Consider the following 15563-nt stretch of genomic DNA (forward strand, 5'->3'; position numbering starts at 1 on the left):
ACAAAATGTTCGGTTTGGACAAAATACTTAAAGTGATAAACAGAAACAAAATAGAAATTGGTAAACATTATAACTACATATAATTTTAACAGGAGGTCTTCCAGTTTAGCAAACTATTATATCCGCTCAGCTTTGTACCTGTAAAGATAAAGGACAGTTGGGTCTTAAGCATGTCACTAGCTATTGACCATGAGTAGCTGAACAATGAAAGCTATGCGATAACTGGATAAAGGTGAGACATAATTTGTAAATGGGAACAGCTTGGAATTTCATGCTTACATGCTTCAAAAGACTGCAATCAGAAATGGAAAGACTCACACTTTGGCCTCACAAATGTGCACTTTTATACACATTAACACCTCCAAGAATAACAGCACCCCAAGAAACTGAAACTGACTAGTCATTACAGCTGCCCCCAGACTGTATTTTACTCCACCTTCCCTAAGAGCAGCAGAGAGTTACCAGGTAGCAGCCAAACGCCACAGTTAAACCAGAGTTAAATTAATGCTGACAGTTTTATAAAGCGAAAATAAATTAGATCATCACAATTCATTCTATATATAAAAAATCTCAACGAAGGAGCAAGCAGCCAAAACATGAGTGTAATCATCCTTAAAGATGAAGTGGCCTGACCATATTAAGCTGCATCTTGGGAAAAGACTGGATAAATAAACATGTAAATCTGGCTATGGCACAAACTTGCTATCATTGTGTAGTTTGTGTCATGTTCAAGAGATTAATTCTCTGAACTTTCATGATAAGTTTTAGGATCAAAGGCTGATAAATCAAGGAACTCATCTATCAGAAAATGACATATGTTTTATGAGGAGGAAGATACTGACTTCTACTGTCATTTACCCACTGTGAAATGTTACTAATACCTGCTTCAGTAATTTCAGACAGATGTCTTCATATATCTTTCCTCGGCAAGAGAAAATGTAGGATACTGTCCTCGAGGGAAAAAGTCTCTCTGAGGCTCATGCAGAGGAATTCAAGATGCATAAAAGGAAATAATCTGTTGTTATAAGACACATAGCCCACACAATCCATCCTTACTCCCATCTGCATAGCATCAGCCCACCAATAGTGACGTCAATGAGCAGATTAGAGTGTGCACCCCACCCCCTCAACCATCTCTTTCCTTTTTCACGCCTGATCAAGACTTTTCATGATGTTGCATTCACTGACTGAAAGGGTGCTTTGCTCTAGGTTTAACAAAAGAAACAAGTAAATGAGCAATTTGGGAATATTTACACATAAAACGGAATACACCCATATATTAATCAAATAGGGCTCTAAATATAAGTAGGATAAAAAGCAATTTGTTTGTTTTTTTTACTTAAGGTGGCAGTATTTAAAAGATGTATAATGGTGGTGGCTTCCATATCTCTGATGATATTTTTGGTTTTAGTAGATTCTAAAAATAAATCAAACTCTTTACAAATAAATTCTTACCTAATGAAAAAAAAATGTTATGACGGCATACAATCAACATTTCAACCTTTCTATTTAGAACTCTCCTATTCACTACATTCTGTTTTTGGCACTGTCATGTCAACGCCCCGTATTCTGTACTTTTTTGAGATGACCTTGATATACTTATCCTAACTGTGATAGAAATGACAAACTCATTTTGTTTTCAGGTTGATGTCACAGTGCCCAAGTAATTTTACTAATGTGCTAAACCAATCCTGTGACTGTACCAAAAAAAATAAATAAATAAAGTAATCATCTATGCACATATAAGTGTAAGCCTTGATGTAGTGAACCCTTTATGTCGGGATAATAATGACATGCCATTTAAAAAAACGGTTCAAAATATTGGAAAAAGGTGGAAAAAGTCATGGCAATCATGCTTGAATATGATAAACAAAATCACACAGATAAGAATAAAATCCCATGAACTCGCTGGTTTTATTGCTTCCTAAATTCAAATTTACCAAAGAAGTTATCAAAAAAATACTGTGGGTAGGGGAACATTTTGCACTATTTGTCAAAACCTTTGGTTATAGAAGCTTACAAAAGTGACGGTTATGCTTCTTCTGTGCAGATGTCTTGAGAGATGAGCACAGATTTTCTTGCCCCTATTTTTCAAAATCACCAGCTGCTGGTGGAAATTAGTTACTTCAACCTCCCACGGAATCCAAATATATCAGAAAAGTATAAGGTGTACCAGTAGAGTTACTTTTGCTGTCTATACTTCTTCCTCGAAGTATTTATTGTCCTCTTTTAATCACACATTTTATAATTTGATCAATTCATAGACTCACTACTTGAGAACATAAATTATTTTCAGTTTTACGGGAAAAATATATAAATATTTTTCTTTTGCAAGAATCCATATTTATGGCATTTAGGCGGTAGTTTTACCCCCTAAATGTCATAAATATTTAGGGCCTAATGTGACAACATGAAAGTACATGTTTGTCATGGTGGCTCTATTTCAGCTGCATTATTTGTATTGCAGTATATAATAACCACTATGCCCTGAAGCTACAAGGTAATAAGTTTTTTTCCATGCAAACTGCATAGCTTAGCATACTAACTACAACAATTATGGCAGCGGCTTTCTGGCAATTGTGTCACAAGAAAAACTACAGTTTGGTTGATCCAAAATGTCAGGAATATGAATTTCTGCCATCTCACGTAGAAACCAAATAACTGTCAAGCATCAAATTCTCTACATAATATCAGGAATACTTGATACTTGTTACGATTCTTGAGTGTCATGGTATTGGGACAAATACCTTTGATTTTATTAAAGGCCAACTTTTATTGAAGAAAAATGTATGAGGGTCGCTGTAAAAATCATATGTTGATGTCGCAAAAAAAAAAACCTCATCAGTCAGGGCACTGACAACAACAAAAATAAATATAAATATAAATAAATAAAACACACTTTTGCACTTACAGAAGTTTTACTAATTAAAACACAGCATTTTAGATTTGACCAACATCAGATCAATTAAAATAAATATATATATATATATATATATATATATATATATATATATATACAAAATGTAGGCTCAATGATTATTTTAATATCTGCTTAAAGGCTGTTATTTTTAAAAGGTACTTCAAATCCTATAAGTCTCATCAGAACACAACATTTATTGAATATAATTATGAGAGAGAGACAGAGAAAGAAAGATAAAACACAAGATAGCAATATTCTCTGCACCACGATGCAAATAGCGGAGGCCATCTTAGAGTAATGATCAAATAGAATTAAAATATCAGATCTTTGTGTCCTGTCCTGTCATGTAACGTAAACAAAAAAAATCATGTTTACATATAGTCACACTCATACCCCTTTAAGTGATAGTCAGAAAATTTACTGAATGAATTGAATGAAACTGCAGAGACAATTGCAGGTTATACTGATTTTTTTCTTGTCAAACCTATTTCATTATTATCATGATTTTCATTTTGCATGCACTACCCTGGCTGAAGTACTTTTACAAAAGCTGTCATTTCTGGGTCACTGACTTGCTCAAGTTTTAATCTGGGTCTTTTATTACAATAAATGGGATTTTAAGGTAAAGAAAAAGATCCAGACTAAAAGGTGAGTAAAACAGAAGTCACACTTCAATTGAAGGTAATTGTAGCAGAAGACACGTGCAGATAATATTTAGACTGGTCCAAGATTTAAAAAATTTTTTTTTTCCCTTTTTAGGCTTGATGCATACAAGTCCTCTTTTAATTGAATAAACATTCTAATTTCTGTCACAGTACATTCAACATGTGTGGGACATCAATCTGAAATAGTGATCTTCACTATCCTCTTTTGGTTCTTTTTCTGTAAATGCAGAATTGTCTGGATAAATCACAAGGTTTAGATACAATTGGTACTTCCTGCTACACAGCATTCCTCAAATGTGAGAAAATGCACAAGTGAAAAAGAATGAGGAGAAATTCGATAAATAAATCAGTTATACTGCACTTGGGGGGTTTAGTATACTTTAGCAGAGTCCACCACATGCTTGTCGTATAAGAGCAATATACAAGGATGTATAAGATTATTTATGCAGCCACAATGTCTGACCAAAGACACAATAGAAGATCTGTAAAGAATGGATTCTAAATCTGTGGATAATCACTTTATGTAACTCCTGAAAGCTGCAGTGTAATGCAAAGCTTGATTATTGTTAGATCGTGGCCTAACTACAACCCACACCACAGCGAGATGTCTTTTCCAACATCCGGTGAGTCAGGACCAGTCAGTCAATAGTAGATTGCCACACTCCACCGGAAGTCTAACCTAGATCCAGGGCTTCTTTAATCTGTCAACATTGTCATGATACACTATCTGCAAACCAACCTACAATTCTGCCATGTGAAGCAAGACCTTTTCCTGCATTCATTAACAGATGGGTTTTAAATAAACTTCCTCTCAAAAATACACAATGTACAAAAAAGAGAAAGCATCTTAAGTGTAGATCACATGTAATCTTGTCTAAATGCAACAACCAAAAACTTAAAATGAAATTATTCATTCAGATTTCTTCCTTAAAAATTTTATTTGTGGTGCACAGATTGCCTGCTGAATAACAAATTGATCATTCTGTATTTTTAATAAAACAAAGTAGAAAATAGTTTCAAATGTTTGTCTTTATGAAAGAAAGTTATACAGTTTCCTAAGTTTTTGGGTCGAATGTTTTCTATTTTGGTCATCTCAAAATAGTTTTTAGTCTATTTCCAGCCGTTTTTAAAACCCTGCTTACTATAATAATAAAAAAAAAATGTAAGTAAAAAAAAACATGGCCAATCAAAGAAATATACTTAAACAAAATCTACGCCTGAGATAGATATTAGTTAAATAGAAAGAGAAAAACAGTTTCAGAAAAGCAGCAATTTTATATCATTTCATTTCATTTTTGAACACTGCAAATTACATTTTTGTCTCTTGGAGAATTCTCTAAGGCTCTGTGCAGCAATTTTACTAAATAGAAAATCTTGTATGCCAGTAATACCACGTTGTAGCAACATAAAACCTGTATATATATATATTTTAAAAAAACACATTTAAAAAATCATGACCTTAACGTTATTGATTGTACAAAGGCATTAGTAAACATGGAGATGATGATCAGATTTACATGGTCTGCTTTCACAACTGATTGGCTGCACTTTCAGAAATAGTTTAAATATTTTAAAATCACTGAAACCCCTTTAGCCAAATCTAAGCAGTACAGTCTATTGCATTAAGATAAGTTATGTATGTTTTGATCTTTTATAAATAATAATAAAAGTAGGTCTGAGATGCTAATTATTTTTTGCACTCACTCAGATATGAGATGATTAACATAATTACAAAAATGTAGTAATTTCACAACAATTGAAAACTGCATTCATCTTGAATTCTTTACAATAAAGAAGTTTAGCTTGACCACACTACTTCAAATATATTTTTAGACATATTTTTCCTCTGTGAAGAAAATATCTGTCTAAAAAGAAGTAGAAACTCGGCTAAAAAACACTGCTGCGGAGGTAGGTAGCGATAATGATGACAATACCAACCCCCTCACAAAATACTGACAGCATGTTTTTTGGGGGGATATTGTTTACCATTTCAGTACAGGATCGGAATTTCGCTGAGGACAAATCTTGCCCAAAGAATCAAAACAGTCAAATATCCCCATTGTTATTCTGGCTTCTAGAATGCAAGGCAATTATGGGCACCCCACAAAAATGAGCTTCTCTCTCAATATTTCTCAAAATATTAGTTTCTCAACTGTACAAAAATATTTTTATTTTAGACAACCACATCTTAAGCATCGACATGCTTAAGATGCATGTACAGTACAGACCAAAAGTTTGGACACACCTTTTAATTCAATGAGTTTACCTTTATTTTCATGACTATTGACATTGTAGATTCACACTGAAGGCATCAAAACTATGAATAACACATGTGGAAATATGCACTAAACAAAAAAGTGTAAAACAACTGAAAATACCCCTTATATTCTAGTTTCTTCAAAGTAGCAACCTTTTGCTGTGATTACTAGCTTTGCACACACTCTGCATTTTCTTGATGAGCTTCAAGAGGTAGTCACCTGAAATGGTTTTCACTTCATAGGTGTGCCCTGTCAGGTTAATAAGTGGGACTTATTGCCTTATAAATAGTCATGAAAATAAAGAAAACCCATTGAATTAGAAAGGTGTGTCCAAACTTTTGGTCTGTACTGTAGATCACACAGATCTTTAAATGTGTCATAAATTTCAGCACAGAGGTAACTTCGATGACTGATTAAAAAAGAGGTCTTTTTTATGAACAATGTAGTATGAACATTTATGAAATGTTCATACTACAATTATAGTCTTTAATAGAAATGCCTAATAAATAAAAATGTTAGAAAAATCTGGTTGAAAATAGGCTTCTCCTACAGCTTACGCAATGCCGAACAGTCGACCCGCTGTCACATGGTTTAAGGACGTTCTGGCATACATCATGCTGCTAAGCATATAGGTAACAAACGGTCAAGGAGAAAACGTCACACCATTCTGTAGACAGCCTCCACTGTGGACAACAGCTTTGAAACTTTACAGTTCCATTCAGGAGTTTTTAGCCATCTCACAATCTTTGTAAGTATTTTGTGAAGGATCATACAAGTGCACATAATTCCTCATTGTGTATGACAAATGTCCCTCAAAAGTATTAGTGTTGCAGAACCAGGATTAGGGAGGAAAATAGTTGAGGCAAAATATCAGTATTGCTGTCTAAGCACATTTTTGCATAAAATACACCCACAAACTACCAACCACACATTACACATAGCTTTGTGCGAAATAGTTTCACCCAGGCCTGGTGTCCAGACGGGGAGAAGAAATTATTTTTGTCCCACAACTACACCAACGAGAACCGATTTCGATGCTTTAAGTAAATGAGATACACAAGACAAACTGGAACTTAGTGAAAAACACATTGGAATTCAATTTAATTCCTTCTTCAATGGTAAGAGACTTTGAACATCTTGACTTGGCAAAATGTGCTCGCTTTAATTTGCAATGGTTTCTAAATACATCAGATTTGAATTATTTTGTCCACAGTCTTCTTAAACTGACCCTAAAGATTTTCTGTCAGATTAAGTTGTGGACTCCAGCTAGACCTTTCCAATTTGAATGTATGCTTGGGCTCACTCACTCACTCTGAAGAATGGAATCCCTCTTAATCGTTAGTCTTCTACCTTTCACCTCAAGGTTGAGAGGTCAAAGTGAATGCTATAAGGAACAGTTCATTATTTCCTCCATCATGACAAAACCCCTAATGCCATCCAAGTAAAGAGACATCCAGTTGTGAAACTACAGTAAAACATGATGGTGGCAATTTCATAAACTAGAGGTTTCTTTGCTTGAAACAAGTGGTTTTGTCATGATGGAGGAAATACTATTTTTTTTCAGCGATGCCCTGTGTTGTTTTTGTGTCAGAAATACTTTTACAATTGTGTTGATAAAGTTACCATTTGGTTTCATTAGACCATAAAACATTCTGCCATAGATATTATTTACAAATCCAACATACACCACACATGGTGTTTTTCAAATGTTTTTTCTGGGTTAAAAGATCTTTTGTTCAGAAAAAATAATTTGGTACATAAGAATAACAAACAATAACTTTGGATTTAATATAGTGTATTAAAAACCTGCTTGTCACATTAAACTTTGGAGGGAAAAGGCCCAATCTGTATTCAAACTGAATTTGAGGTCGGGGTATAAGTGGTCACATGACATTTTCATAGAAGCTTCCTTGGAATATGTACTGAACATGAAAATGTTAAATAGTAGTGGCAAAACCTATAGGTTTCCAAAATGTATGCTATTTTCACTCTGAAAAAAAGTCTTCTTGAAATAAGTCTTCTTCCATGTGACATCCAACAAGTGAAAACACCTTAAGGTTTAAACTTGTGTGAATTTTTTGACAAGCTGCAAATATTCTACTTAACCACTTGTTTTGACTCTAGTAATATCTCTTTTGTATACAACAAAAAACCAGTGTTTTACTGCTTTCTATTACGATGTTACATCTAACTCATTGTTAACATAGTATAGCTGCATTTTTTGGGGCCAAAACCAGTAAGTTATTTTCTAAAGGCTTTGTATGAGGTAGAAGTTGCCAGGCAACTACAGACATCAACATGATTTTGTTGTCTTTTGTGAGAGCCAGGCAAGCTGTCTTATCCCAATTTTGAAATACAACAAGACACTGGACTGCTACAAATATGTAACATACTAAACAAGATACAGCAAGAAATGTATTTCAAAGAGACATGGCAGAACATGTTAAGCATTATAACTAGCTATGTATGGGAAGACTATTGCAAGTGTGCAAGAGAAGAAAAAAATTTTATCAGTACAAAGTTACAGATAAACTCAACAAATCAGAAAAGTGGCAACAATAAATTATGGAAAGTATAAAATAATATGTAAGGTTCTTTATTATATGCTATAACTGTAGTCATTTAAAAATGCAGTGTAAAGACTGCATTATGTGATGACAGAGTTTTACCCTGAGAAACCAAAGAAAGACTGAGACATTAGCTAGCGATATATATCACAAAATAAGTTTTTCTCAATAGACATATGAGAAAGGGTCAATGTAGACTTTTGATTTAAACAAAATCAAAAGTCACTGGCCAATCATGTGGGTTTTACAATTGTGGGATTGAGTGACGCAGAGTTAGGTTGACACACAGCACAGCAGTAGCAGGCAGATGCGCAAATGGATAATGACTGTGCAGCTGTTGCCTCTTACTTTAGGCAACAGGTAGACAAGACAACACAGCGAGCATTGTTGTTAAGGACCCAAAAAATGTAGCCATGTGGACGTGTTTTGGCTATTTAAAGTCAGACATAAAAAGTAGTATACACTGCAAATTATGTTGATCACATGTTCAAAATAAGTTCCATCTGTTTTACTACCTGAACCAGTGGCACCTGCTAGATCACGCACAATGTAAAGCTTAACAATCTGAGACGAGAGCAAGTGTTACCCCCCCCCCCCCCCCCCTGCCAAAAACAACGCATGTACAGCATAATATCTGACCCAGGTCAACGAACAGATTGGCAGCACTGAGACAGCACTCTCCTAATTGGATTTTTTTTTTTTTTGAGCAAACATATGTCTATTTTATTTATTTAATTTTTGTCTTTGAAAGTTGCTGGAGTTTGCACAGAGGATAGAAACAACTGAAGTTTCTTTTCTTTCTCAATATAGACAATTTCTATTTTATTGTTTAAAATTTTTCCCTGAAAGCTACTTTACAATGATTTATTTCAATATGATTGCACATCACAAACAATATTCTTTACATGTTTTTTTTTAACAAAATCAGAATCTATATTTTGCTTAAATGAACCTTCAAAATGAAATAAGGTAATAAAATTTTTAAATATAAAAAAAATACAGAAAAAATATTTCTTAAAACACTATTATTTATTTTTCCTCTGCAGAGAACATGACCCAGAGCTAATCTCCAACACTATTCTTTACAACACCACAATTTAATTTTCCATGACATTAAATGTCAAGCAAATTGGTGTTCTAGGATATCTGGTCCTTATGACTAAAAAATAAAAAAAAATACATATTGCACTATTTCAAAGTTTGTTATCGATATTATGATATAACTTTCTAATGACTGATACTTCTTTTTCCTCTGCCTTCTGCTTAAGAGTAGTTTTAAAGAAAAACCTCTAAAACATTAATATATACCTGAGCAGTAGACTGGTCCTCTGCGACTTTATTTATTACAGAATCATTGCCAGACAACATGAGAATTTCTTTCTCAGGTTCAGGATCTGCTTCAAACACTAAATCTCATTTTTAAAAAAGGTCAAGTGTCTCAGCACCAACCTTCAGTTTTTACAAAGTTCTCTGATCAATTCAGGTCAATTGTGAGGGTTAGCTGAATCATCAAGTATCCAAGGCCATATTTCCTAAAATGCTGTTCCAGACCATACTCTTCATTATTAATCCTAATACTATTCACTCAAAGAGTAATTCTACATGTCTGCTCGGGACTTGGGGGCACACAAAGTAGCCCTACTCTGACTGTAGGGCTCAAATACAGATATGGGACATTGTATCATAAAAATATATAAATTATGCAATGTTATGTTAAAGGCAACACACCACACAATTCATTGACTTGACTGAACAGTGGTTTGTCTTACCCATTTTATCGTCCTCATCAGTTATTACTAATCGTAAGCTTGTTCTTGTGAAAAAGTTGCCAATATTTGCATATATAGCTGTATCTGTTTCCAGAGCTTTCCTCTTTTCCTTTTCCTTTTCCACACCAATCTTGCACTTTTAACTTTCTATCTTTTAAACAGCACTGACTAAGAGCATTGGCATGTGTCAGTGACTTTATGCTCTACGTTGCTTCAGTATGGCCATGGGTTACATTTCTGTTGATGTGGCAACGTTACATAACCCAGAGCCAGGACTGTACATAAACTAAGATATATTAAAAAACGATAAAACAGTCACTTGTGGCCCTAACTTCAGACCAGCCCACCTGGCAATTTTATCGGTCCTCCTGATTAGTTAATCTGAGCCTCACTGAGAATATAAATAATTGCTTTTTAAATTTCTTTTTTCATTGCTTATTCTTAAAAAATAGCTATATTTAAAAATAGCTATAGAAAGTAGAACTTTTGAGAATTTATATTCCAAACCTATATTTTTTATTTCACATCAGCAAAAAAAAATTTACTTTTGTTCTCCTGTAATGCTTGAAGTTTTTAGTTTCAAATATGCCTGTTTTATTTGCCCAAGGTAGTTGCACATTTTGATGACAAGTTCATCTAAAATATAGCTAAGAATATATGAATATTCTGCCTGTCTGATAAACAGTACATCTGTACATCTGTAGCATGACCCACTCACCATAAAAACGTGGCAGTTATTTTACAAAACACAAAGCAAAGCACAAGTAGCCGCACATTGCTACAGTAGATAGCACTGTTGCTTTGCAGCAAGAAGGTCCCAGTTTCGAATCAAACCTTGGGGTCTTTCTGCATAGAGTTGTCATGTTCTCCCAGTTTCATGTTCTTACTCAGGGTACTCCAACTTACTCCCATAGTACAAAGGTAATGACTATTCATTGGTCTCTTTAAAGTTCCCTAAGGTAACTTAGCTACCTTTTAAGGTAACTTAGTTACCTTAGGGTAACTAAGCCACAAAGCGATACGTTACCTTAGTTCCCTAAGTTAAAGTAACTTAAATGACTGATACTTCTTTTTCCCTAAAAGCACACACTTGGGGAAATTTATGTGTGTGTATGGTTGTTGGTCCTGTATGGATTTGTGTTGCCTTGGGACAGACTGGCAAACTCTCCAGGGTGTACCCTGCCTCCTGCCTCCCTCCCGATGACTGCTGGAAACAGGCACTTATCACGTATAAACTATAGATGGATAGATGGAAAAATGTCCAAAGATGAAAAAACGGCAACACCTTGTGGACTGCAAGTAAGATGATAAAACAAGTATCAGTGAATTATGTATAATAGCTTTTTTCTCTTTTTTTTTTTTGATAGATTCATGGGATTAATAAACATGCATGGCAGTTTAGATAAAGATGAGGGTGAAGACATTGACCTTAGTTTGATTGAATATTGTTCCGAGGTGAAATATTCATACACTAAAAGATACTGATCTTAATGTCCATAAAACAAAACCCATAGAAGAAAACTTTATGTAAAAACTGCTTTCAATCACATATCATATTAGGAACAAAATAGGCAAAAAAGGGAAAAATCCTAGGTGAAATATTAGGGTGCTTCTGTTGTTAAACAATATGTTGTTATTCCAGACATTATAATACTGCCTCTCAGTGTTGTCTTACAGTTACACCTGCACATAAATGTCACAGTCACTTAACAGTTTAAGCTGTTTGAAATCACTGTGATTGCATTGTTGAGGTGCACTAATCCTAAGTACAGGCAGAACACAGCACCTGTGTGCACTTCATTATTCTCTCAGCAAAGAGTCTCATATGTGTGATTTTCAACAAAAAGATCAACTGAACGATTTCCAATATGGATCAGAAACATCATAAAAGCTTCAAAACAAGTGCACACAACAACAGGTTAACAAATGAGGCTGGCTGCTCTAGTGAGGCTTTTTTTGTGGACAGGAGTGAACTCTCCTCTGAAGTCCTTCAAAGAACACGCTGCATTTACACAGCACATTGTATCTGAACTCCACTTGAATTAGAGGAACCCTGACTTTCTTTTTTTTTTCCAAGAAAAAGGACAAACTGCTTCTGAATGCTTGCAGATAAAGCATCCTCTCTAAGATGAGTATCAGAATGCAAGGGGCAAGACGCTTCCGTCAAAAGCCGAAACAGAGCAAGCAATTTAAGGGACATGTTTAAATTTCTGAACGCACAGGAAGAAGCTTAGAGCGTTTCATTCTCCTGTCAAAACTGAGAGTTTTTATTACTCTGTAGACTATGGCTATTATTTAACACTTTATACCAATTAAAACATAAACGTCGCTTTCCCTCCTCTGATAAAACATACCATCGGCGGTTATACACACGCGACAGAAGCACCACTACTCAGCGCACATCGAGCTGAAGGCAGATGCTCATAATGCAGCACTTTAAATGCCTTTCAATACAACAACTTTCAAATCTGTTTGAGCTCAATCTGGTGTTTACAAGGCACATCACTGAGTGTGTTTCTGCATTTATTTCTTTAGTTGCACCATTTTCAAAAGTCGCTGCTGTCATGCGTGCTGGTTGTCATAGTCAGTGCAGATGTATCAAGTCTTGAACATATAATCAGGCCTGCCGCCGCCGCTTTACTTGCGTTTTCTTCAGGCTCATCGACCTCGCTCATCTACAGCCTGAGCTGAATCCGACCATTATTCATTGATTTCGCTCTTTCAACACTCGCTTGGCGCTGATGGCGGGGAAAGTTGGCATGAGGAAAGCGTGGCACCGATCGCCTCCATCCGGCTGTCCGGTTCATAGCCAGTTAGAAGCCATGTTTCACTTGCACATATGAAAACCCTCAACTCTTTTGACAGTTTTGCTATTGTTAAAAGCCCAAGCACAGATAGGAGGGACGCGAAAGGCTCCCGCTGTGAGAGAGAGAAAAAGATATGACAGGGTCAGACTTACCGACGGCTAAATCCAGCAGATCTGCGCACAGGAGCAAGCACAACGAGAAGACGGTCATCTTTCCCTTATTTTGCAATAAATCCCAAACTCCATCTGCGTTTACATGCTCTCCTGGTTTCGGCCGTGTAATCCCGAGCATTCCAGAGGTATACGATTGAAAGATGTTCCCAAACTATTCATGATGCAGCTCAAGTCGAAGTGGAGAAATCGGAGAAGTTGACAAAGGATGCAGCATTCAGAGCCAAGAACACCGAGCATCAGATTTTAAAAAAAAAATGTCTCACTGCATCCGTTTATAAACAAGCGGAGCGGGTTTTTTCCCCTGTCTGTTCTAAGAGATTAAACAATAGGGAACTGAGCTGAGCCACAAAGCGATAGGCTGTGGAAAAACGGAGGTTTGGATGAAAACGTGTGCCTCTCTCCTCTCCCTCTCTCACTTTCTCTCCTCTCCTCCCGCCCTCCAGACAGGCGCACAGTCATTCCTGATCACTCGTTCTTTTATTTCACACAATTTTCCTTAATCCTCCCCTGGATTCAGACCCTCCTAATTCTACCCATTAAGCCGATTTATTTCCGTTGGAGGTTTTCTTCCCCAATAAAAACAACAAATACTATCCTTACATACTGGCATACCGCAGCCATAGCTATGGCTGAAATTATAATGACACAATGCACGCGTAAAGAAGTCCCCAGCTGTGCTCTTGTCGTCCCTTGAAAACATTTTCAAGGGTTGTTTTATTAATATATTCAAAGAATCTCAAAAGAAAAGCTCATGTTGAAATATAAAAGGTGATTTAAAGCAGGATCACTTGGCTTTATTGCTCTTCCTAAGAGCTATTAAATCGAGTTACCTCAATTTGATCTGCAGTCTCATGTTAAGGTAACCAACCAGTAAGTCACAATAACACAAACCAGCGAGATAAAACAAGCCCCAGGAATGTCTTGTTGAAAGAATATTATGGCTATTAAAACTTATTTAAACTTCATAATTAGCCTATATGTTTAATGGCCCAAATGAGGTTAATGAAGGCTAGTCATCCAGTTTAAATTGGCTGCAGTAATTTCTTTGATTAAAGAACACCATCCTCAAGCAACAAGTGTGGATTCCAGGAATTCAATTTCATTCTTAATTTTTCATCTCTTGATATTTTTGCAATATGATGTTTATGTCCAGTATTTAAAAAAGATGAAAAACTTCATCTACACTTTTTTTTTTAAAATCAGACATGGTGTGGGTCCACCGTGTTTTCTGGATTATAAAGTCAGTGCAGCCATCTTTCCTGAAAGCTTACAGTTCACATTTTTACTTGCCGGACTTGACAGGTGTGTACCACTGCCAAATGTGCCTATACCTGTTTTATTGATCATGGCATCACTTGATTGCCCAACAAACTCATCTGACCTAAACCACATAAACTATGAGGTATTCAAAAGACGTGTTTTCCAAGCTTCCTACATTACAGAGCATCCATACCGTGTGACTCCCCCACTCAGTTCCCTCAGACTAACCAGCAGCAATTAGCGAACACCTAGTGAAACTGCACATCTGTGCAATCTACTTCTCAGTGCAATGCTGGTAAAAATGTTGCTAAAAGCAGGATTTTCTTAAAGAAACACAAGTTCTAATTCAAGACATTAAATTACAAAGTCAAATTTCTTTAAAAGGGATCCATAATTAGTTGAACATGTTGGCGTAAATATAGTTTTCCTAGTAACTAAAACATTGCTGTTTGTAGTGCGTAAAAACTTACAATTACAGAAAAAAAAAATTATTTTATATCCTTCATTAAACTTTTCATCCATGGAAGTTGCCACTTTTTCACTTGTGCAATGAATGCTGGGTTGATGACACAGTTGTGTCCGTTCTGTTCTCTACAGAGTAGGGCTGTAACAATTCCTTGAATGGTTCGATTTCTAAAGTTCCACGAAGGAAAATTACCTGCCACAAAGCTTCACTAAATTATGTTTTACTATTTAGTGAACTGTGTTCTGGGCAAGTGATTATTTGTGTTGCGCAATGCTCTTACTTCAGCCTATGAGTTGCTGATGAATGCGAAGTGCTAGCAGCATAACGTTTGATCCGGTGAATACGGGTGTATTGCATTGAGGTGTGATAATGGCCGGGTTTTTAATTGTTTTTCGGGAGGCTCAATAAGCATCATTAAATTGACTGGCGCAATGCATGGAATATGGCAGCCTTTCACATCCTAGAGCTACTGATTAGTGACTGGTTCAGAGCGAACAGCAGGGGAAGAGCGCGGTGGGAATATGTATACACAAAAGCTAGGAATGGCTGTGCAAAGTGAGAGTTCACCTGTTAAATTGACTGAAAATGCAAACATAAACTAAAAACTGAAGCATAGACTTTTTTTAACATATGTCTGTGAGTATGGCTCTTTATTATGAAATTGAATATAATTTGAGA

General features: G+C 35.7%; 1 protein-coding gene across 1 annotated transcript in view; it reads right to left on the bottom strand.

Moving 5' to 3' along the window:
- The window catches only part of igsf21a (immunoglobin superfamily, member 21a), a 190172-nt gene extending 176605 nt beyond the window's left edge, over positions 1 to 13567 (bottom strand). The window contains exon 1 of the mRNA XM_032548854.1: positions 13139 to 13567. Coding sequence (XP_032404745.1) covers positions 13139 to 13277 — 139 coding nt within the window. The 5' untranslated portion in view covers positions 13278 to 13567. The remainder of the gene's footprint in view (positions 1 to 13138) is intronic.
- Positions 13568 to 15563: the final 1996 nt, after the last annotated feature.

The sequence above is a fragment of the Xiphophorus hellerii genome, chromosome 20 (assembly GCF_003331165.1).
Source record: "Xiphophorus hellerii strain 12219 chromosome 20, Xiphophorus_hellerii-4.1, whole genome shotgun sequence".
NCBI classification, from domain to species: Eukaryota; Metazoa; Chordata; class Actinopteri; order Cyprinodontiformes; family Poeciliidae; genus Xiphophorus; species Xiphophorus hellerii.